The 24,301-nt window shown below is 47.4% G+C and overlaps 1 protein-coding gene across 6 annotated transcripts in view; it reads right to left on the reverse strand.

Annotated features, from left to right (window-relative positions):
• Window positions 1-24,301, reverse strand: part of PRKAG3 (protein kinase AMP-activated non-catalytic subunit gamma 3) — a 313,220-nt gene that overhangs the window by 180,374 nt on the left and 108,545 nt on the right. For 3 of the 6 annotated variants that reach the window (XR_011202029.1, XR_011202028.1, XM_069227140.1), the window contains exons 2-5: window positions 17,271-17,381; window positions 8,650-8,760; window positions 3,163-3,273; window positions 135-209 (exon numbers count right to left, since the gene is read on the reverse strand). Coding sequence is in view for 1 of the 6 variants with exons in the window: in XM_069227140.1 (XP_069083241.1) it covers window positions 135-209; window positions 3,163-3,273; window positions 8,650-8,760; window positions 17,271-17,381 (408 nt within the window). In the remaining 5 variants the exon portion in view is untranslated. The remainder of the gene's footprint in view (window positions 1-134; window positions 210-3,162; window positions 3,274-8,649; window positions 8,761-17,270; window positions 17,382-24,301) is intronic. The other 3 variants (XR_011202031.1, XR_011202030.1, XR_011202032.1) reach the window with 3 other exon arrangements.

Genomic DNA, 24,301 nt, shown 5'->3' on the forward strand with positions numbered 1-24,301 from the left:
TTCTTTATCAAGGTAGTGGTGCACAAAAACAAGACGCACTCGGCCTGTCTCGTCCCAGTTTCTTATCCATTATAGACGTTCATTGCAGTAAGTTTTACCAGGTTCAAAACTTCGTGTTCATGTCTTGGTCTCACCTCCTGCTCAGCGGGCGATGGGGCGGCTGGATCTCCAGGTATCTCTTGGCTTTCCTTGCTGTCCACGGGCCCATCCTGCATGAAAGCAAATATGTTCATAGTCTTTATAATGTCAACCCCATACACTGAGACAGAAGTATGAACCCAAAACAGCCCCACTACATATGTGCTAATTAAACATAACTAACAGCTGAAGTACTGTGATAATAACACATTTTCTATCCATCACTTCATACTGCAGGAATCTGACTCTACAGAACTGGGGCACCAACCCTAAGTAAAAAGTAATGGAAACATATTCTGGGGCAGAACTTTTCCTTGCATAGAGCTTTCTTGAACTCTACCAGAGCTAAGAAAGTGGGGAGGGAGTTAATGTCCTTGTTTATCCAGAGAGTACCCCTGGGCCTAGGGGACGAGTTGGTGCTTCTCTGTCTAACCACCCCAGTTCCAGGAGGTTATCTCACTATACCACTTGCACCTCCACTGTGATCATCAGTCGCTGGAACCTACTGTCCTCTCCGCACTATGCGTGTATGGAGTATCTGCAAATGTGACTCTTGGCAAGATTGGATGCTGTTTCCAAGTTCCTTAAAACCTGCGATCAAGTGTAAATCCACGGTCATTTTGGTCAGTTCTCCTCAATCATTTCTCTCCAATATCTCAGAAAAAACATTATTGGACCTTACTCTCCCTTGACCCATGACCCAGGTGTAATACTGGATTCAGAGTATCTGTTTCAGGGCATCTCAACCACTGCAAACCTATTTGTTCCACATTTATGTGCACAAGGCTCAAAGCTTCACATCAGCCATAGCCAATTAACCTAGGTTTACCACCGACCACAAAAACCCCACTGTGAACGCCTGTGAAAATAAACAAGTTTCTGTTACGTAACACATCATCCCCCAAGCTGGCCCACCAACAAAGGGGGCACTGATTGGCCAGACCTGGCGGGCCCACCAACCAAGACCATTCTTACCATAGTCTTTGGACTATTTCCTTCCACCGACAGACTAGACCTCCACTGCATATGTAAGGGATGGGCTGCCCCTCCAGTCTAGAACTGATGCTGGCACACAGCTTGCCACAAAAATCTCCCTTGCTTTATATACAGGTCCACTGGAATTATGCAATTCTGCAGCAATTTTCACATAATTATCGATTTGCCACATAAGCCATCATCTGCCACATAATCAGCAGATGTCATTTTAAAAAAATGTTTTTTTAGCTCAAACTAATCAAAAGTTACACAAAGTATGGAAACCCATGTTCCTGCGCACCAGAAGGCTTTTAGCAAATGTTGACTGGTCATCTTTCAGTTGCTAATTGCTGTATTTGGGTGTTAAATTGGTACTAATTAAGGTGAACTCTTTTCTCAGACAGTTACCAGGTGTAATAATGACATAAAGAAGAAGTAATACTATCATAAAATGTGTCACATTATGCTGCATAATTGATCTTTACTTGCCGCATAATTTGGTCCTCCTTGCTACATAATTTAGTCCTCCTCTGCCACATAATTCCAATGGTCCTGATTATGTACAAATACTAGATCAGATGAAACGCTCAAGAATGTGGGAGAAGCCATCATCAGGGAGTGCCGTTGACTGCCTCTCTCAACTGCTGGATGTCCCCAGCACATCTGTGATGTTACTTCCTTATCTATCTTCTCTGCTGACCATGGAATCTCACCTCTGCCCTATTGTAGTGTAGCCATTGTTAGTGCCATTTTAGTGTAGCGTTATGCACGTTAGGGTTACATATTAGGCCTCTGTGCACTTTACCCTAGACACGTTTTATTTCGCCTTGCACTGTTATTTTACCATAACCAGTTTTACGGTCTTGTTTTATTCTTTCTATCACACTGTTTAGTTCAGCATACTTTCTCACCCTGTGCTTCAGTCAAAGCTACAGTCTGGTACATTGCCGGAACACGTGGTAGAAGTTTAGTCTCTGGTGTTCATAGACGATACACATCCTTACGTAGGGACCTCTTCTTGTTAGTTATAAAATCACTTTCTAGTCCTAGTACAGGCAGAGGGAGATTCCGACCAGGAACCCACAACTAGATGCTGACTGCCCCGTTGCAGATGCTGATGCAGATTACAGGCCTTTGCTCAGGTATGAGGGTTGATGTTCTCCCGGGGGAACCTGAAAGGCAGGCTTAGAGCTTCACATGCTGTGCTCATAATATAACTTAGAGAGAACTTAATATAGTTGCACTATGATAGCCTTATTCTTGTGCTTCACTCTCACCGTTACTATTTTAATCCTACTGTGTTGTTTCGTTCTGGTTATCGCAGCTCATGCCTTACTCTCTAAAATGCAGTCGTTTAATTAAACCAGTCTTTAAAACTTAAACTGCCTTTGTCATTTTTATATGAGACCGTACTATGTATGAGAGCACCGGTTGTGACCACGACTTCCCTGGGAAGTACTAAGATGTCATGCGCTTGGCTGCCCAATTGTCCCTTCCCCTCGGGAGAGATGAGGCACTGCTAGTTAGCCGGAGCATAACCCGGATTTGGGGTGACAAGGGTCCTTCACCGTGGGTCAGACTTAGTCCCCCACACTGTGAACGATCTTGCCGCCCAAAAATCCAGTAGTCTCATTAGGATAAGGAGAGCCTATGCGACACTATGATTAGGATGAAGATCAACCAGGAGTAGAGTGAAAGAAGCTACTGCCATTATGCGCTGGAAGCTTGAGTACCAATAAAATGGAGGACAGAGTCCATGCAGTCCAAGGCTCAAAACTAAAATAAGGACCAGGAAACTCTGGATAAGAGACCAGATGCACTCTGTCTAGATATGGTCGGCACCGTGTGCCATCTAAGTCAATTCCAGCTTGGAGTCCAGTTGTGTTGTCAGTCTAACCTTGGACTTCTTACTTTGTCCCACATATCTCCACCTTGTGAAATGTAAGCACTTTCAGACTGCTTCACTTAATGTTCTCAAAGGGGTGGATACAGAAATCCCACCTCATTCCCCTTCCTGTCTAATGAGTGAGAGCCCCCCGGAAGCCTTACCGAGGTGAGAATCTTACAGTCTGGGTCTGGCCTAAACTCCGGGGGAGGGGACAAAGGATGGGCTGCAGGTCCAGCTTTCGTTGGGCTGGATTTGCTGTCCTCAGGTCCATCCTGTGGATAAAGCAAATGTCGATTAGCATTTCTAGATGACCATACTTCATGCTCCAGAACCCAGGGCCTGCCCCTCCATAGTGCTCAAACGCTATTTATATCAGCTGAAAAACACATCCCCCAGCCTCTTCAATGTGCATTTAATGGGACTCAGTTGTGCAGACATCTAGAACTGCACTAGTGCTAACTATGTTCATATCCTATTTGCAGGGTACAAAACTATACCAGCAAAACTTTCCCAAAGTTCACAGTGCCTGGTATCTCATGGGGATATTGTCCTATGCAGGTGGGCAGACTGAACCTCTCCCAGCACCCACTACCCATTGTATATCATTACTTATGGAGGGAGTTGGTGGACACTAGGGGGACCTTTTACAAGCCCCGTGTGCCGCAGGTGCGTCACTTTTAATGACGCTCCGGTGGCGCAGAGTGCTGAACCATATCTATGAGGCCACGCAAAGCCAAGTTCAGTGGCTTTTCATGGCCACATAGGTATGGTGTAATGCAACACCGCGGTAGTCTCTGCATTGCCTTACACTGCATCATGGGAGCATTTAATGGGCATTGCAGTGGGTTTTCCCATGCAACACCCATGGATTTTGATGCATTCTCAGATTTATAAGTCAATGTAAACCTGGGATTGCGTCAAACTCTTATGCCTCCCGAGGGGAGGCATAAAGAGGAGAAATAACCTTATCTCTCCTCACTTTTTCCTCTTTCTATGTGCGCTGCGTTCTGCAGCACACATACAAAGAGGAACACACCTACCAGAATTGTTTTTTTGAAGTAAGGTGTCCCTTCCTGCACAAAAACAATCCTGCCAACAATGCAGACACCCATGCGCCATGGTGCAACGGTGAATGCGTTGGAGCTGGTAAGCAAATTGTGCGCCAGCGCAGAGGAAAAGGACAGAAATGCACCATATCTCGTAAATACAGTGCATTTCTGCCCTTTCCCTGTGGTGCAGGGCAGTGCAGCAAGGTCACTTGGTGCGCTACCCTGCGCCACTTCCTTGTAAATTTGCCCCTGTGCCTCACTCCCTCACCACAGGAGACTCAACAAGCAAACCCCTGCAGACCCGCTTCCCGGCCTTACTACGTAATCTTCAATAAGAGCCCTTCCAGGTCAACTCCGGGGACCTCACTACCTTTCTTGTGTAGGCTGCTTCCTGGTGCCTCTCAGCCTCTCTACCTACCGTTAGCTGGCCTCCCAAAAACCAACGGAGGGTCTGGGCAGTTTGTTTTTTGTTTTTCTATTCTATAAATAGTTACTCCTCTCACTCACTGCCCAGACGATAAATCCCAAAAGGTCAATAAAACAGCAAATTGTTCCTACTGTTAAAAAATAAGTGCCTAATGTAGAGTTTGTCAGACTGGTTACTCCATCACAATGGTGACAGATATCCCGTCCGCTGAAATCTACATCCCATTCTTTCCTAAGGGATTTAGATTTCAGCGGACGGGATATCCGTCACCGTTGTGGCACAGAGTAGAGTGGCGTGCAGTAGTGTAGAGTGTCAGCCTAATCTATGGGATTTAGATTTTAGCGGATGGGATATCCATCACCGTTGTGGCGTGCAGTAGTGTAGAGTGTCAGCCTAATCTATGGGATTTAGATTTCAGCGGACGGGATATCCATCACCGTTGTGGCACAGAGTAGAGTGGCGTGCAGTAGTGTAGAGTGTCAGTCTAATCTATGGGATTTAGATTTTAGCGGATGGGATATCCATCACCGTTGTGGCGTGCAGTAGTGTAGAGTGTCAGCCTAATCTATGGGATTTAGATTTCAGCGGACGGGATATCCGTCACTGTTGTGGCACAGAGTAGAGTGGCGTGCAGTAGTGTAGAGTGTCAGCCTAATCTATGGGATTTAGATTTTAGCGGATGGGATATCCATCAGCGTTGTGGCGTGCAGTAGTGTAGAGTGTCAGTCTAATCTATGGGATTTAGATTTTAGCGGATGGGATATCCATCACCGTTGTGGCACAGAGTAGAGTGGCGTGCAGTAGTGTAGAGTGTCAGTCTAATCTATGGGATTTAGATTTTAGCGGATGGGATATCCATCACCGTTGTGGCACAGAGTAGAGTGGCGTGCAGTAGTGTAGAGTGTCAGTCTAATCTATGGGATTTAGATTTTAGCGGATGGGATATCCGTCACCGTTGTGGCACAGAGTAGAGTGGCGTGCAGTAGTGTAGAGTGTCAGTCTAATCTATGGGATTTAGATTTCAGCGCACGGGATATCCGTCACCGCTGTGGCACAGAGTAGAGTGGCGTGCAGTAGTGTAGAGTGTCAGTCTAATCTATGGATTTAGATTTCAGCGGACGGGATATCCGTCACCGCTGTGGCACAGAGTAGAGTGGCGTGCAGTAGTGTAGAGTGTCAGTCTAATCTATGGGATTTAGATTTCAGCGGACGGGATATCCGTCACCGTTGTGGCACAGAGTAGAGTGGCGTGCAGTAGTGTAGAGTGTCAGTCTAATCTATGGGATTTAGATTTCAGCGGACGGGATATCCGTCACCGCTGTGGCACAGAGTAGAGTGGCGTGCAGTGGTGTAGAGTGTCATTCTGATCTATGGGATTTAGAATTTAGTGGACGGAATATCCATCACCGTTGTGGCACAGAGTAGAGTGGCGTGCAGTAGTGTAGAGTGTCAGTCTAATCTATGGGATTTAGATTTCAGCGGACGGGATATCCGTCACTGTTGTGGCACAGAGTAGAGTGGCGTGCAGTAGTGTAGAGTGTCAGCCTAATCTATGGGATTTAGATTTTAGCGGATGGGATATCCATCACCGTTGTGGCACAGAGTAGAGTGGCGTGCAGTAGTGTAGAGTGTCAGCCTAATCTATGGGATTTAGATTTTAGCGGATGGGATATCCATCACCGTTGTGGCGTGCAGTAGTGTAGAGTGTCAGTCTAATCTATGGGATTTAGATTTCAGCGGACGGGATATCCGTCACCGCTGTGGCACAGAGTAGAGTGGCGTGCAGTAGTGTAGAGTGTCATTCTGATCTATGGGATTTAGAATTTAGTGGACGGAATATCCATCACCGTTGTGGCACAGAGTAGAGTGGCGTGCAGTAGTGTAGAGTGTCAGCCTAATCTATGGGATTTAGATTTTAGCGGATGGGATATCCATCACCGTTGTGGCGTGCAGTAGTGTAGAGTGTCAGCCTAATCTATGGGATTTAGATTTCAGCGGACGGGATATCCGTCACCGCTGTCACGGAGTAACCCCTCCACCAACACAAAAATCAGTCCCTAAGTCTGAATCTGAAATCAGGGTATAAGATGTTCATGACAGAGACAAAATGAATTTGCAGGAGGGGCAGAGGCAAACAGAAATATTGGATTCATCATTGGGCATCTGAAGGGCAAGGGATATTGAGTCGAAGATAAGAGAAAAAGCTCAGGGAACAGCAGGAAGGGAAGACCATAATGTGAGGCAAGACTATGATACATTTGTAGACAATTGAGAGAAACGCAAAGTAAGGCAGGTTGGGATGCGGTAAGATGGAAAAATAAGAGGATGCAAATGGAAGGATGGAACAGAGAGGACATTAGAGTACACACGAAGACCAAGCATGTACACTGGAACAGTGTTATAAGTAGGGCCCCGGTTTTATGATTTTATTTTACATTTCCGTCTGTATTTATCCATATTTATTTTATGTTTTGTGAATAAATGGAGTGGTAAAATGGTCTACTTCCACATTTTCTTAATTGATAAACATTCACTAATACTTTGATGCCTGTCGTGTTTTAGCAAATTAAGCAGCCAAATATAACAGAACACTCCACCCACAGGCAAATATTAGCATTATATACAAATGTATGTTAACACATGCCTGTATTCAAGGGAATCTCATCTTGCTTTTAAATCCCCGTGGTGTCTATCTGCTTAGCAGTTTGTCTGGAATCCATGAAGCACAACAGGGAGAGTCACTCAAGAAGGACAGTTTTCAGTATTTTTCCACTTTATAAAATAAATACAGACAGGCAATATAATTTTTTTCTAGAATTCCCTGGGTCAAGTTTGTATCCTGCTGGTTCCGGAAGCTTGGGTTGGCCAGACTGTGGGAGAAGCCCTCCGACATCCAGAGGTCGCAGATTGCAAGACTGAAATTCTCCTCCTGGGCACGTGTTCTTAGGCAGCAGGTTTTGAGGGGGTCTTCTGGTTGTGTAACCAACCATTTCCTAGAGCTTACGTTGTACCCCCAGTTTGAGGTTTTTTGGATTCCATAACCCTCCTGTTGCTAGGAGCGTGCATGTGTGGTTTTGCCTGGCTTGTCTACCCCTCTTGGTTTTTAATTCAGATTGGAAGAAGGACCTACCCTCTGTCAGATGCCCAGTTTGTGCTCTTGCCCCTGAGACAGGAGAGCACGTCCTCTTCTTCTGCCCTGGGTACCGCAGCGCATGCAGCAATTGGCTATGGCAGATTTGCCAGAACCTGGGTACCTCTCATTGTCTAGTGGCTTTGAGAATACTAAAAGCAGATACTTCTGGCCACATTGCATTTGCAGTCAGCCGTGTTCTGCTTAGCCTGTGGAGCACGCGTGCAATATTCTTGGTTTTGCAATAATAATGAGTGAGTTGCTTATGTATTTGATAACAAATATTTAGCTTGAGTTCTGGTCGGAGTAATATGCTCTGTTGCTGTTTGGCGGTTCTTGTTCACTGTGCCCCCTGTGAGCATCTCCCTCTGGGGCATGTGGTTACGGCTGGCACAGCCCTTACCTGCTGGGTTAGGTGTGACACCTGTATTTGCATCTAATGTCAACCCTGTAAGACCATGCGCAAGGAGCCCGTGGACCTTCAGATTGTATTTCTATCTGGTACCTCCAAGTGTGTATCATTTTAGTGACTGTGCATGGGGATGTTTTTGCATTTCAACTGTTGTTTTTAACAATAATTTTATTTTGAGGTTCTACAGGGCGGCTTCTTAAATGTGCTTGAAAACTACGAGTTTGTATTATATTCTGGTGCTGCATGTTTTCAAGATCTATTCGCAACAGTTTGCAATGTTTTATTGGGCACTTTGATGGTTCTGGCACCCAAATAAAGTATTTTGTATAGGATTGGAAGAAATGGGAGAAAGAACAAGTGAAAGACAAATAGGGAAACAGTGACAAAGCAAGAAGGCATGTACTGGGCAACCCCCGCCTGAGGCATCACTGGCGGAGGACATCTAATGAAAACCTGGACATAGGTGAGATGTAGGAATTCAAAGTTCAGTAGAAGCAACAGTGAACAGTAGAGGCAGAGTGATCTCGGCTGCAGTGTACGTGCCAGAGAGTTTAAGATCATCCAGGCTTTAATGACCATGAAATGATCCCACCCCTGACCAATAAAATCCCACATCAGGAGTACCCATACCGAGCTGGAAAGAGCACCGTCTCTTCCTGGCCTCAACTCCGGGGCAAGGGACAGTGGAACGGCCGCAGGTCCAGATTTAGTTGGTCTTGATGTTGCATCCCTTGGTCCATCCTGTGGATAGTCAAAGCACAGTAGATGTTTAGAATGACCATACTGTTGGCTCTTTAGGACCCGCCCCTCTGCTGAGGGACCACAGCTAACCTCCCCGCTGTCCACCAGAAGCACAGAGGCTACACCAGGACACAGAGCAGTGAGGTTTTAGGTGGAGGGTTCCAGACGCACCTGCCAACCTTTTCCAAAATTCAGTGGAGAGTGGAGACTGGTGTATCATAAGTATGACACTCTCTAAATGTTTACGTGCTAATCCCCTGCACCCCGTAAACCACCCCTACCACTCCACCCACGGCCGCTCCTTATCCCTTCTCTAGCTGAAATCTTTTTTGTTTAATTTGAATTCACTCCTCTACGTTCTCCCCCATACTCTTTTGGCATATCTGCAGGAGGCACCATGAGATCATTACAGAAGTAACCCCCAAATGTAATTTCCTACATAGATCAGTACCTGGGACTTCTAGCCCCATCAAGCTGCCCTCACAAGGTCAAACTATTTTCATGATGTCTTTCATCTTTAAATAACGTCATAATATACCACCTGATCACTGCCGCCATGTTCTCTGCTGTAATAAAGAACTGTGAGATTTGCACTGAAGGACTGAGGCTTTCCCAGTCATACTGGACACGATGTACCTAATCAAGGGGCTGACTCAGTCTGTATTGTATATTTTGTATCAACTCATGTTACCTGAATTGACTCCGAGAACAAATGTATCAGTTTTATGAGAGAATCTTCAAATGTCTTCTGTGGTACATTCTCTCTTCGTGCTTGGTCGCCATTGATGGACATCCTGGGAACCATGTTGAGTAAATGAATAAAATCCTTTGTCTAAAATCCTATAATAGAACCTGTAATTGCAGTGTTGGAAGTTCTTTGCATTTATGGTTTATATACCCATATGCTGACCTGATTAATGGTCCAGCTTCTGTATTCCTGTTTCATATTCTTTAAGTAAACTTTGGCTCATGTCTGTCATTCTTATTGAGTATGTCATAGTTTTATTTCAATGTGCAAGACTTAATAAACTAGAGACAGGTCCAGTCAGGTAGCATCTAAGTCCATACAGGGACTACACTTCTCCCGGTCCAAGTAATTGGCATGCCTTGGGTAAGCAAACCGAGAGATGGATTTGCATGCCAATACCCTCCAGAGGTCGAGTTCTCAGCATTACCCTAGTTAGTTTTGCCTCCTGATTCAGGGAATCATATGTCGGGTTTGATAATAACATTTCCCTGTTGAGCTGTTTCCCAGGTCCAAGAACATTCCGGAGCAGACTTAAAAACGAGAACTGAACGCCTATTTGCGGATGTACCTGCCACCTTATTGTAAGAGCCCTAGTTGGGTAACTATTAGCATCCTTTAGCCAGTGTGAGAAACATCCTAGGGTTTCTTGGCACTTCATAATATAATTGCCCAATTACCAGCTATTTTTCTTCACGAAAAGCAAGGACCGGTTGTCACTCAGAAGCTCTGAAGAAGGTACCCAGGTGATAAGAAGAGTGAAGAACAGAGTTCCAGAATGTGCACTATACAAATATGTGCTGCCCCTGTCCTGTATCAAGAAGACATCCCCAGACATAATGGACCATCGCATGACATTCCAGGTGTACATCTGTGACACTTACAGGATGAATGTTGAGGGTGAAGTGTATGGTGTATGTATGTTGTGCCACACCACAGATGTACACCGCTCGGAAGGATGAATGTTTTTTATGTCTGATGTGCGCCCACTTGGCGGCAATGTTGCTGGACAGCACCTAGAGGTGGGGTAACACAAGTCAGGAGCTGGAGATGGTCTGGTGAAGTTTATATGGAATATACCTATTTTTGTCCAGCTGTGATTTCCACTGGTGTCCTCTTCTGGATAGTGCCTGGACGGTGCAGCTATCAGTCCCCTTGGAGGGAGTGACCACAACCCCTCGGATGGGTCAGAAGGAGCTTAGAGCCCCTACTGGTAGCACAGGGCTTGAGGAGTCCGAAGACGCACAGGAAGTGGAGTGGCAACACTTTAGGTGAGTAGGATTACCTATGATTACCTAGGTAGCCCTCTATTTATTGCATATGTGGGATGAAGCACTAATCAGATTATTATAAAGCAGTACCCAGTGCCTTGAAGCCTCAGGCTGCGGATCATGGCACCCCAGTGTGACTTCACCCCCAATTCACAGGTCTTTGCCATGAAACCCCACAAGCCACACCAATCCCACCAGGCAGCTTGCTTTCTGTTGGGGAGGACCTGGCCTTGCAGTTCGGGCTGGACAGTTCCCATGGGGCGCAGGGTCAAGACTGATTTGCATATGGCTGGGTCCAAACTGGGGTGGCCTGGTGAGCAAAGGAACAATGTATTTAACCCAGATCTGTGACTGGGGGTGAGTGTTTGAAAAGATTCAGCACTCTGTCCATCATCCTTTTGTGTCGTTAAAGTCGCTGAAAGTTGGCCAGGGTCCTGTGCTCACTATGCCACTTGATTCAAGCTTGCTTGGCTAATGAAGTGTGATATCCTGAAACCATCCTAGAATGCTTGTTTACATTCCAGGGAGGATCTGGCCTGGCAGTTAAGACTGGACTTTTCCCGACCAGGGTCAAGACTGATTTGCCTATGCCTGGGTGCAAACTGGGTTGGCGTGGCAAAGAAACAAAACAATGGATTAAACCCAGATCTGTGACTGGGGGTGAGTGTTTGCATTGTTCAGCACTTCGTCCATCATCTGTTTTTTTTGTTGCTTCTGTTAGGGCCAGAAAGTGATCCCTGAGGCCAGTGGGGCTCTAGCACTTCACGCAGCATTACGGAGGCCAGAGCTGCCACAATATCTTCTGATGAGCCCCTCTCCTCACTTCCTTGGAGAGATGCCACCAGACCAGGAACTGGCGAGACATTGAACAACGTCTCCTGAAAGTGTGGAAGGGAACCCGACTTATTCTGTGTCTGAGTGGGACTGACCATCCAGTGTGAAGGAACTCCACACTGAAGTGCATAAGGCCCATGTCTGCTCCGGGCTGCAGGAAGCTTCTGTGGTGCTCTAGATGGGGCCTACATCAATTACATTCTTCTTTATTGACAAACCATAAGTTGTAGTGTGTTTTACCCTTTACACGGTGGTCAGCGAGGCCCCTACGACTGTACTGTGGTATGTCGCTCGCAGAATACAGCCTGGCATGAAGAGTGTGTCATAGCTACTGCTTACAGAACATCTGTTAATGATTGTCTTGATGTTTTACGTTATCTGTAAGGCTTTAGTTTTTACTGTTTTTTAAGGATAAATATATTCCAGAAAACAATGTGTTTCCTGTCTGTATTTATTTTTAAACGTGGAAAAATACTGATAATTGGTGCTTTTTGTGAGAGACTCTCCATGCTGTCTTCCATGAATCCCAGGCAATCTCTGAACAGGTAGACAGATAGGAAGTTAAAAAACAGGATGAGAGCTCCTTCAATAAGGCATATGGTAACATAGTTTGTTATATGAAGCTAGTGTGCACCTGTTGGTGTAGTGTTTTGTTATACATAGCTCATCATATGCTAAAAAGCGACAGGCATCCACAACTGAGTGCATGTCTAAGAATTAAACAGATGTGGAAATATACAATGTTACGACTCCACTTATTCTGAGAACACAAAATAAATATGGGTGAATACCAGTAAAATGGTCAAAAATATTAATATGAATAAATACAGATGTAAATGTTAAAAAAAAATATATTATAAACCCGGGAGCCCAGTTATCTGTCGTCTTTATGTTTCATTCGGTGTGACTGGAGGAAGGGTATAGTTGGGTATAGTTGGGTATAGTTGGGCGTAAGACTAGAGGTACAGGAACAGGTGCTGTTTGGATGGAAAATGCCCCCTGCATGACTCGGGCGAGCTTGCGCCCCTGTCCTGAACTTCCCGTAGCAAGCCTCGGATGGTTTTGGGATTTTTGCCTGAGCACATGACCATCATGCATGTGTGCTGAAGACCCACTGTGTCACGGACAGTGACCCGTTGAGGGGTCTGTCTGGAGGGACACATCGTGCGCAGCCTACCTTACTGAGTGTGCCAACGGGCAGCTCACTGGGCAGTGGGGGACTGACAGTGGTGGTAGCGATAGATTAGTTACAGCCTTTTAATTGGTCCTCTGCCAGGACGTTGTTCAGTCTTGGAGCTTCTCCTATTTTTCATTCCATTTCACCTGTCAGTCCCCCGCAGGCCCCTGCAGATGGAGGTGGGAGATGGCCCTGCCAAACAGGAATGTTACTTGCATTCCTGAGGTCCCTGTGGCAGACCAGACTCTGTGGTGGGGAGAACCCTTGTCCCTTCTTGCTCCACACTTCTCCAGAAGAGTTCAAGAGATAGGCCCAGAGGTAGTCAAGTAGGCAAGCCTCTCCTTCTGTGACTTGGTTTGGAGTGGGAACCCCCAACTCCACCCACCTTCCTGCTGACTCTGGAAGACAAATAATGTGGCTTTATCTCTTTGGGAGGACCAGACAACAGCCAGGAAATGCAGGTGAATGAAGCTGGTGGTACAGCTGGACCTGTGGAATACACAGGACATAAGTAAGGGGCGGGAACCAGCAGTCTGACCTAGCAGAGACTCACAGGGGTCACAGCAGCACAGCAGGAGGCTGATGCGCTCTCCTGTGCTCCGTGGTTGGGGTCACTCACTGCCAACGCCCCTCTGCCAGGTTCTGGAGGAGGAACCTGGAGGTTCTGCAATTCGCCAGGAGAACAGCCTGCTTCAGCCTGCCTGGATGGGAAAGGCAGACACTGAGGTGTGCTTGAGGTAGGTTTGTACAAAGCAGAGGACCCTGGAAAAGGTAGGAACGTGAGAAGTTGGGAAGGAACAACTGAAAGGCCCCTCCTGCCCACTGCAGGAGATGCCCCGACAGGGCCAGGTCGTGAGTCTTTGAGACCATGTGCCCATGGGGTGAACCAAGAAGCAGAAGCGCCTGTGATCCTCATGAAAAATTATACCAGCATTTGTTCGTTCTTACAAATGGACCTGAAGTGACCTTGGCAGTGAGGCAATACAGAAGGATTGAACTGAGGAACACAAAAGAGTGATGGGTGGATTGCTTGAATTAATCTAAGCTACTGTTTACGACAGGCAGGCATGTACTGCAGGCCCCTGCAGCCTCCTTGGTGCAGTGGGGCCCCAGCCTCCAGGTGGCCCCCATTCAAACTAAAGCCTAAAATATGTGTGAGTTGTTGTGTCTCAGGGACCCCTCGTGAGATTCTGCCCAGGGGCATCTTGTGTTATGCCACTGATGGCATCCTCAAGGTGAGGTGTCAAGAGTGCACCGTGATTGGTGCCGCATGCACGGGACCAGCTGCATGCACCGGACTAGCCTCATGCACCGGACCAGCGTCATGCACCGGACCAGCCTCATGCACCAGACCAGCTGCATGCCCCGGACCAGCCACATGCACCAGACCAGCTGCATGCACCGGACCAGCCTCATGCACCGGACCAGCAGCATGCACCAGACCAGCGGCATGCACCGGACCAGCCTCATGCACCAGACCAGCCGTATGCACCGGACCAGCCCCATGCACCAGACCAGCCAAATGCACCAGACCTCAGGGGCCAGTGCTGCATGGATTTAGAGTTTTAAAGCTGTGTCTTCACTACTAGCCTTTGCTGTGTTGGCTCACAACCATTTTGGAACTTGGCCTACAAAGTAAATAGGAAAGCAGTGGGTCCTTAACCTTTGCAGGCCATTGTCTTCCTCTTAGACTTGCCCACATATTTATACTTTGCGCAGTTTTACGGCAAAAAGTATAGCGTTGCGCAGTTTTCCGGCAAAAAGTATAGCGCTGGCTTGCGTCATTCCAAAGTGCCACCCGGGTGCCAAATTTATGGAATGCCGCAAGCCAGCACTCAGGTTGGGCTAGAGTCAGGAAAAATGACGTTAGCCAGGTGAGGGTGGGGTTGGCGGTATGGGTGAAGGGGGTTTTGCCTCCAAAAACTATGCTAGACAAAACAAAAATGCCTCTAACCAGCCTAGCGTCATTTCCTGACGCAAAACCATCCATACCACATGACTCCTGAGAGTCATGACAGGACAGGAGTCATGCCCACCACCCCACCACGTCCCCTGGGTACGGCCATTGCACCCGGTGCCATGCATGGGGCCCCATGTCAGGGCCCACAATGGCAATTAATTTTTTTTTAAAATACTTACCTATACTTACCCTGCTCACCTGGGATGGGGTCCCCCATCCTCTAGTGTCCCTCTGGTGTAGGTGGAGGTGTTCCTGGGGCTTGAGGAGGGCACCTGTGGACCCATTCCATGGTGTTTCACCATGGAAATGGGTCAACAGGTCCCCTAACGCCTGGTCTGACCCAGGCATTAAATAATGATGCAAAGCAAGCTTTGCACCATTATTTGGCCCCTCCTCCCATCCGTGCGTCATTTTAGCACAGGGGATAAATATGGCGCTAAGGGTTTAGCACCGTTTTTTAGATGGGAACGCCTACCTTGCATCTTATTGAAGCAACATAGGTGCACGCATCCAAAAATGGTGCTAACACCAATATTTTGATGCTAGACGTGTCTAGTGTCAAAATATAAATATGGAGTTAAGTTTGCTCCAAATTTGTGTAAAAAAAGACGCAAATTTGGTGCGAACATAGTATAAATATGCCCCTTGGTGTCTGCAGTGTGTGAAATGCAAAGTAGATATTCCTTGCTTTCTTGACTGTTCTGTTTGTTCTTCTTTAGATCCTCAGTCCTGCCATTTGATGTGTGAGAGTTGGAGGTATCAGCAAGGCATATGATTAATTTCTGGTGCCAATGTGACATTGGGTCCATCTTGATGTATTTTCTGGAAGACTTTAGATTACTGAGAATGTCAATGTTCTGATACATTTAGATTTGACTTCAGCAATTAATAGCCACAAACAATGCATCTTGCTTGGGCGTTTGTATTAATCAAGCCTTAAAGAAATGGTATTCAAGAGGCTTAAATCCTTTCTGTCTGACACCATCCAACGCCACCCCCCCAAATATACGTCCGGACATGTGAGCCTTTCATGTGGCTGTCAGTAGAGATCCTCACTGCCACAGTCACCCAGACTCCAACCTCACCCTTGCCAGCCTTCAGCCACTTGCTTTCCTCCCTTAGTTTAACAGATTCCCTTTTACTTGCAGGCTTCTGAAAACCCACTTTCTCTTCCTGTAAGACTGAGGTCATGAATGAACCACATCCAGATTTCATCAACAAAAGGTGAAGGTCTGAAGAGATGCTTATCAAGGAAAGCGAGGATATCTGGGCTCCTGTTTTGGGGACTGGAAATTAGGCCCGGTGGCATTCCCACTAGGGGAGTCAAGAGCCAATTTTGGATTGTTCCATTCCCGCTAGGGTAGTCAGGAACAGATCAAGGGTTGCTCAATTTCTGTCATGGTGATCAGAAACTTGGATTAAGTTGGATTCAGATCTTCCTTTGAAGTCTCAGGTATCTTTTACCTGGCGCTTTTATGAGCTGCAGATTCTCAATAAAGTCCTACCCTGACTCACTGCTTCTGGCTGGCTGATGATTGTATCTGTCCTCAGAAGATCCCAGCTGAATTATTATAAATCCCTCCATATCGTACATCCTAAATCGTTGAAGCGTCATTTCAGATGATCCAGACCTCAGCGTGGGCATGCACACATTTGATGCTCTTCTTTCTATAAAGATCTTTTATCGCTGCTTGCTTTATCTGGATTGAAATTGAGACCCTATGTATCATTTATTGTACTATGAAATTAAAAATATTGCTTTAACCTAACTGTAACACCTGCAGCCATCTTTCTGCTACCAATGCCACCAAGTTTGTGCCCATCTCTGACGTTTAAAGCCTCACTCTTGTGCCTCGTACTGTAGGCCAGAAATATTTCAATACTTAGCTCAGAGCTGAAATGTAACACCTTCGTATCAGTTTGAAGGTCATTTGTACAGTCTCCCATGGCTTCAGATCCTGCACCTCTGTAACGTCTCTGCTTTGGTCTCAACGCATGATCTCCAGTTCAGATCTATATATGAAAATGAATTAATGTGTCCTTGTCTCTGCTTGGATGGCTTTTATGTTCACTGGCAGAATCCCTAAGTCACCAGAACCTGTGATTCACAGACTCATTAAGTCTTGCCTCAGCAGCGCATGTGCTGTCTCTTCGAGACATGTGCTATCTACTCTGTGGGCTTACCCGCCCATCGCTTTTTATTTGTTTCTTTGCATGCTCTTCAAAGACGCTTGCTTCTATGTGGGTGATCTGTTAAATCTGTCCCTCCTTTTTGTATGTCGACCCCTCCCATGAAGCATGGCCCTATTACTTGTAGTCTTGCCTTTTTGTGCATGCATGTTTGTTTAAGTGAACATTTTTTTCTTTCATTTTGTTTGTTAATAAGCACTTGAAAACTTCAGCTTGGTGTGTGCAGAGATTTCTTTCGTATATTTTCATCAAAGTCCCTGAAAAGGTGGTACTTCCTGCCCATAGCTCTCCCCATCCCTGTCAAATGAACTAAGGAACTGCAGTAAGTCATACCAAGTGAGGAACATGATGGCGGATCTGAGGGCTGATCTCCGTCTCAGCGTAGGATTCCGTGGCTGAGGGTCCCGGTCTCTTCTGGCTCATCTCGCTGGTCACATGTCCTTCCTGTGAGAGAGCAAATGCATCTCAGGTTATTACAAGGGTCGTGTAGATGTTTCTTCACAAATAGGAGAAGACTTAGGGGGTCATTCTGACCCTGGCGGTCATGGACCGCCAGGGCCAACGACCGCGGGACCACCGCCAACAGGCTGGCGGTGCTCCCATGGGCATTCTGACCGCGGCGGTACAGCCGCGGTCAGAAACGGAAAACCGGCGGTGTCCCGCCGGTTTCCCGCTGCCCTGGGGAATCCTCCATGGCGGCGCTGCGGGCAGCGCCGCCATGGGGATTCCGACCCCCTTACCGCCAGCCTGGCTCTGGCGGTTTTGACCGCCAGAACCTGGCTGGCGGGAACGGGTGTCGTGGGGCCCCTGGGGGCCCCTGCAGTGCCCATGCCAATGGCATGGGCACTGCAGGGGCCCCCTAACAGGGCCCCACCAAGATTTTCAGTGTCTGCCAAGCAGACACTGAAAATCGCGACGGGTGCAACTGCACCCGTCGCACCCCTTCCACTCCGCCGGCTCCATTCGGAGCCGGCATCCTCATGGAAGGGGGTTTCCCGCTGGGCTGGCGGGCGGCCTTCTGGCGGTCGCCCGCCAGCCCAGCGGGAAACTCAGAATTACCGCGGCGGTCTTTTGACCGCGCAGCGGTATTCTGCCGGCGGGACTTTGGCGGGCGGCCTCCGCCGCCCATCAAAGTCAGAATGACCCCCTTAATGACAGATCATGGAGTTCATGAACTTAGATGACAAATCTGGCTAACAAGCGTAACAACAAAACAGAAACGGAGCCAAAGTAAGAACAAGACAAGATTAGGGAAGACCAAGACAAGATTAGGGAAGATCCCCAACACCGTGACAAGAGGCTGACTTTCATAGACTAAAGGCACTTCCTGTCACCATATCATAGCCATGTCATACCTCTTGCTTGGATTGGTGATAAAATCCTAAGTGGTGGGTGGATATTGATGGTGGGCAGAGACACTCTGTAAGTGACATCAAAGTGGGCAATGCTGGGCTCTCCTCTTTCTTCCTGTGGTCCTAAAGTTCTATATGATACTGCTATGGTGGGACCATGGAAGCCTACCAGCTTGCCGCATCTCCACAGACTTTGAGACTCTCAGGAACCTCCAAACATGGCACCACATTCTGTAGATCCTGCGTTGTACAAGTACAGTGACCAGTGCGGCTCTGGCGTGGGTCGCAGTGTTTGTGGACACAAACTGGGGCAGCACTAGGAGGGTGGACGGAGGAAGGGCAAGGGTCTGTCTGGCCTAAGCTCAAGACTTTAGGGTGCAGATCAGCAGAGAGGTTCACTTGACTGCCTCAAACCCCAGAACAATGAAGCCTCCACATTGTAGGGGTTGTGGGAGGAAAACAGAGCCAGACTTAGCACATCCAGTAATGCATATGTCGAGGCCCTGGTCGAGTTCATTGTGCCCATGTGGGCACTGGTACTGGGCACAAACTATTTTAAGAGAGCTGTTTACAAGCTAGTGTGCCTGAAGACTAGCTAAAGTTGCAAGGTTCTCAACTCTTAGAACTATGATACACCTTTCAATCCTAGGTATTATTACCCAATATTCCTGGCATTAATAAGATGGCATCACACTTGTGAACATGGATAGCGCAGTCTTCCACTGGGGCAAAGATGTGTTATTCCAGGCACTGCAGAGACGGATGCAGCAAACCACAGAGAACTTAACTCAACTATCACAAAGTCTTTGAGGGAATCTTGGGTCCTTTTCTAAAGGACTATGATGCGGCCCAGGCTCAACTAGAACACTCCCCATGACCTCTGTGCGTGACCCCAAACACCCTGGTGCCCAGTATCTGTCCGATATCAGTCCTGTTCTATATTTTATGCGGACTTAGTATTGCTTCACATGGCCAGTTGACTGACTATCCCCGATTTCCTGACCTGTGGATCCCATGCGACACCCTCTAAGGGGTGACACTATTAACTGTGCAGCAGGTGCAGCTGCACCAGGTCCCGGGGTTGTGAGGGGCCCAAGGACCCCCAACATGGCTGCATTTATTACTAAAGCGAGAGAGGGCACGTTCTCATTTACATTGTGGCACTTGACACTATTCCTGTGCCACTACTGTACCCCTACTGCACCCCACCACCACTGTCCTGTCCCCTCTCTTCTTTCTACGACCCTCCTGTCATCCTTTTATCTCTGACCTTCTTTATTTTGCACTCACCGCTCTCTTCAGTGATTGTCTCAAACAGTGAACTTTATAACAAACTATAGTTGTGTTATACTTTGCTGTAAAGGTAAGGAAAAAAACTGTTTGATGAAGAATTGTTTCCAAATATAGAATGAACTCTCATTAGTGTGCAATAGGTCCTCTCAGGGCCAGCTTTAGGCACCTGGTGCTGACCTTGGGGGAGCTGAGATTAGAAATGAATTATGGGTTAAAAAGCTGCTGTAGAGTTCCTTGTGTGTGTAGGAGGCTGGCCTGGCTTGTAGTGGGTACCTTGAGGTACTTTGCGTTCTACCAGGCCCAGTTATCCCTTATTAGTGAAATGTAGTAGTGTTCTAGCAGCTTAGGCTGATAGAGGTAGCTATAGCAGAGCAGCTTAGGCTGAACTAGGAGACATGCAAATCTCATGCAATACCACTTATAGTTACACAGTACTTATACACAAGTAAAGACAATACTCAGTGTTACCAAAAATAAAGGTATTTATTTGGGTGACACAGTACCAAAAATATCTTAGAGACAATACTCCTTCTGGAGGTTAGTATTATACACAATATATACACTAGACACCAAAATAAGGCAAGTAATTAGACATAGGATAGTGCACACAATAGGAAATGCTATAGAATGCAATGGGAGAAAATAGGTCTGGGGCAACAGAAACCATATACTAAGAAAGTGGAATGCGAATCACAAATTCCCCCCGAGACAAGTGAAGTGTGTGCAGAATCGCTGGGAGAGTAAGAATACAGTAAAGGTAAGTAAATTACCCCACCCCAGAGCCCAGAAAAGCAGGAGTAAAGTACTGCAAGTTTCCTTAGGACACACTACACCTCGTGATTGGAATTATTGCAAGAACCAACCAAGTCTGCAAACAACAAACAGTGGATTCCTGGACCTGAAGACCTGCAAAAGAAGGAGACTAAGATCAGAAGTCGAAAGAAGTTCCAGGGAGGTCAGGAGCCCCTGCCAACCCAGAAGAGGGTGCAAAAGAAGAGTCCCCGGTTGGACAAAGACTGCAGAAATGCACCCTAGGAAGATGCCAGTGGGTTCCTGCATGATGCAAAGGATGTCCCACGTCGTGAAGATGGATGCAGGTGAGATTTGGTGCTGGAATTCTCCAACAATCCTTGCTTCTGGCAAAGTCGTGTGTTGCATCAACTAGGCTCTATCTGGACCCAGGAGGGACCTGGTGGCCTCAACTCTGTGTGAGGAGGAAGGGAAGGCCCTCAGCACTTCAGAGAGCCCTCAGAGCACCAGATAGCACCCACGGGTGTCCCAGGACACAGGGACAAAGGCGGTGCAAAATGCGGTCTGTGCAGCACTACAAAAGAAGGTCCCATGCCGCTGGAGGTCAACTCAGAGAGTTGAGCGTCGCAGGATAGAGTGCTGGGGACCTGGGCCAGGCTGTGCACATAGGAATTTTGCAAATAGTGCACAGAGGCCTCAGGAGGTGAAGAAGACGTGGTACACAGGGGTACTGTCATTCTGGGGGAAGGCAAGGTCTTACCTCCTCCAAATTGCGACAACAGAACCTCAGGACAGTCTGTGTCGATGGGGTCCACCCTCTGTGTTCCAAGGAGCCTGTTTGTTGCTGTGAGAGGAGTCCAAGAGAACCCGTCGTCGACTTAGAAGGTGCCTGTGTGAGCAGGGGAGTGACTCCGTCACCCCACAGGTGATTTCTTCGGTCTTTCTGGTGCAGGGTGAAGACAGGGAGTCCTCAGAGCATGCACACAGTGGAAACTGTTGCAGTTGCTGGCTGGAGCTGATGTTGCAGAAGAGAAGTATCCCTTGTGGATACTTTGTTGCTGTTACAGCGGTTCCTGGAGCAGGCTGCGGTTGATCCGAGGTCAGAGGATGAAGTAGTAGTTACAGAGGCTTCCTGCTGGAAATTTGCAAGTAGAATCTGAAGAGAACCCACAGGAGAGACCCTAAATAGCCCTGAGAGGTAAGGACCTATCAGAAGGGGTCTCTGACGTCACCTGCTGGCACTGGCCACTCAGAGCCCTCCTGAGAGCCCCCACACCTTGCAAAGCAAGATCGCCGAAGTATGGGACACACTGGAGGAGCTCTGGGTACCACACCTAGGGTGGTGATGGAGAGGGGAGTGGTCACTCCCCTTTCCTTTGTCCAGTTTCACGCCAGAGCAGGGGGCAAGAGGTCCCTGAACCGGTGTAGACTGGCTTATGCAAGGAGGGCACCATCTGCGCCCTTCAAAGCATTTCCAGAGGCTGGGAGAGGCTACTCCTCCCAGGCCCTTCACACCTATTTCCAAAGGGAGAGGGATTAACACCCTCTCTCAGAGGAAATGCTTTGTTCTGCCTTCCTGGGAATGAGCTGCCCAGACCCCAGGAGGGCAGAACCCTGTCTGTGAGGTGGCAGCAGCTGTAGCTGCAGTGCAAGCCTCAGAGAGCTGGTTTGGCAGTACTGGGGGTCCATAGTGGAGCCCCCAGGATGCATGGAATTTGCTCCCCAATACCAGATTTGGAATGGGGGGACAATTCCATTATCTTAGAGATCAGGCAACAATAAAAATACTAAGAAAAGTCTGGTGATTAATGCTCCTGCTGGAGAGAGAATGAGTTTTGTCTAATGGCAGGATTAACTCATGGTAAAGTAGAGCAGAGGGTTAATGTGCCTGTTGCAAAGAACGTCTGCAATGCAGACAACAAAACTGAGATAGCTCATTTGTACTTGCAGTTCATTAGTTACAATTGTAATCTAGCACAGTGAGCTATGAACTGCTATCAAAGAGCTGCATTCAAAATGCATGTATAGGTTATATCATTATGATTTCCCCCAGTTTTTCATTATCCTAATGTTGCTAAAAGTGTTCGAAAAAGGGGTAGAAATATATTCTTATTAGTAAACCCAATCCCAACCGTTGTGGTACTTTGTAAATGCTGAGTGTGTGCTTCTTCAGATCAAAGGCTCTTACAATATACAATAGATGACACATGATCCGTGCACCCGGTAATCCTCATTGTCTTAGGTAACATTTCCAACAGACTGATTTACACGCATGTGATTAATTGTCTCTGTATAATATGTGTGTGATGCACACACACTGGCATGAGTAGTGCTATAAAACAAATTAAATGCATGTGAGAGAGGGGCTTGGAGAGATGAGGGGCACTGTTGGAGGACATTTGTGCAGGGGGATGCCATGGGGGGCACGAAAAGAGAATTGCCGCACCTGGTGCCACCACCGCTAAAGCCGGTGCTGGGTCGAGAGAGAAAGATTTTGAGAGGGGGGATGGGTAGGGGAAGGGTGAGAAAAAGGGGGACGGTCAGACTTTTTAGAGGCTGGCTCGCAGGAAGACCCTGGTCTAAAAAGTGCAGAAAATACATTATTGTCTGGAGATAGATGGCCCCACTTATACTTCCTGCGCTATCCCATTCCGGGGAAAGGCGTGCACAGGGAAAATAAACACAGAACAGCTGAAAAGACGTTACTGCTGCAGACAGTGTGCTGAATCTCTTGGGTGAACTCTAGTGAACTTTGCAGATGTCCTACTGCGCAAGTGGCAGCCACGCGAGGTTTTTGAACTAGAACGCCATTCATCCAGTTGCGTCTGGGGCGCATGAACAGTGGCCCTGGGAGGAGCTACAACACTCCATTCACTTCAGTGGCTGGGGGTGTGGTAGGCGGGTGAGGACAAGGAGGGAATGGGTGACAACAATTCGTTAGTGATCACAGAGGGGCAGGCTGTAGGAGGGGTCAGGGGGCGGCTCTCCTTGCAGTAACGGTTTTAGTGAAGCATTTGGTTTCACTTTGGAAAAAACATCATGGAGCTGAGTACGAGACAGTGTTCATTATCTTGGTTCTGTAGAGGCCCAAGAGAAGAAAGGAACCAGCTGCAGACAACAACTACACTAGTGGACTAAGAGGTAAGTGTGCAGTTAAGCTTTTGCATCTGGGCATCGTCACCCCCATGCCCCCACCACCACCTTACCACCTCCCTGCTTTAGCAGCTAGGGGCGGGTGGGGTTCTTGATGGGCCCCTTCTGTCTGAAGCTGGCAGACAAAGCCTTATGATTAACTTGGGAGGGTGAGTGAGTGAAAGGATGATGGATGGATGAAGGACAGATGCATGAATTAATGAGTGAAATGATGGATGTAAGACTGGAAGTTTGAAAGGGGGTGGGTGCATGATTGAAAGGAAAGATGGATGGATGGGGCGAAGGGTGGATGAATGGGTGTAAGGATGGATGGCTGAGTGAAAGGATGGATAGATGGACGAACGGGTGGATGGATGAGTCAAAGAATGGATGGATAATTGAAATGATGGATGAAAAAGAGTGTGTGAGCGAAAGGATGAATGATTGGGTGGATGGATGGGTGTCCCTGGACCCGCAGCGGCCCTTCTGTAGGAACTCCACAGCTACTACACCAGACACTGCACTACACCCTCCTTGTTGTGTGGTCCATTTTTATTGTATCAAGAGCGAACAATTATTCAGTCTTGGTATAATAACAATACAATGTCACCAGCCACCACTGAGACTTAGTGATGCTACATGAGTGAATCATGCCTAAAAACCACAAAAAATGTGTCCTTGCGTTTCGAGGTCCCGCTACATAAAACCACAAAAAGATGAAAAAGGTCAGTATTTACAGATAAGCACTTCTTATTGTAAAGATGAGGTCTCCTTGCATTTCCATGTGTTTCAGGTGGTCGCACCTGAAAGCGCCCAATATGCGGACAATTTCAGACA

Source organism: Pleurodeles waltl, chromosome 3_2 (genome assembly GCF_031143425.1).
Source record: "Pleurodeles waltl isolate 20211129_DDA chromosome 3_2, aPleWal1.hap1.20221129, whole genome shotgun sequence".
In the NCBI taxonomy this organism is placed as follows: Eukaryota; Metazoa; Chordata; class Amphibia; order Caudata; family Salamandridae; genus Pleurodeles; species Pleurodeles waltl.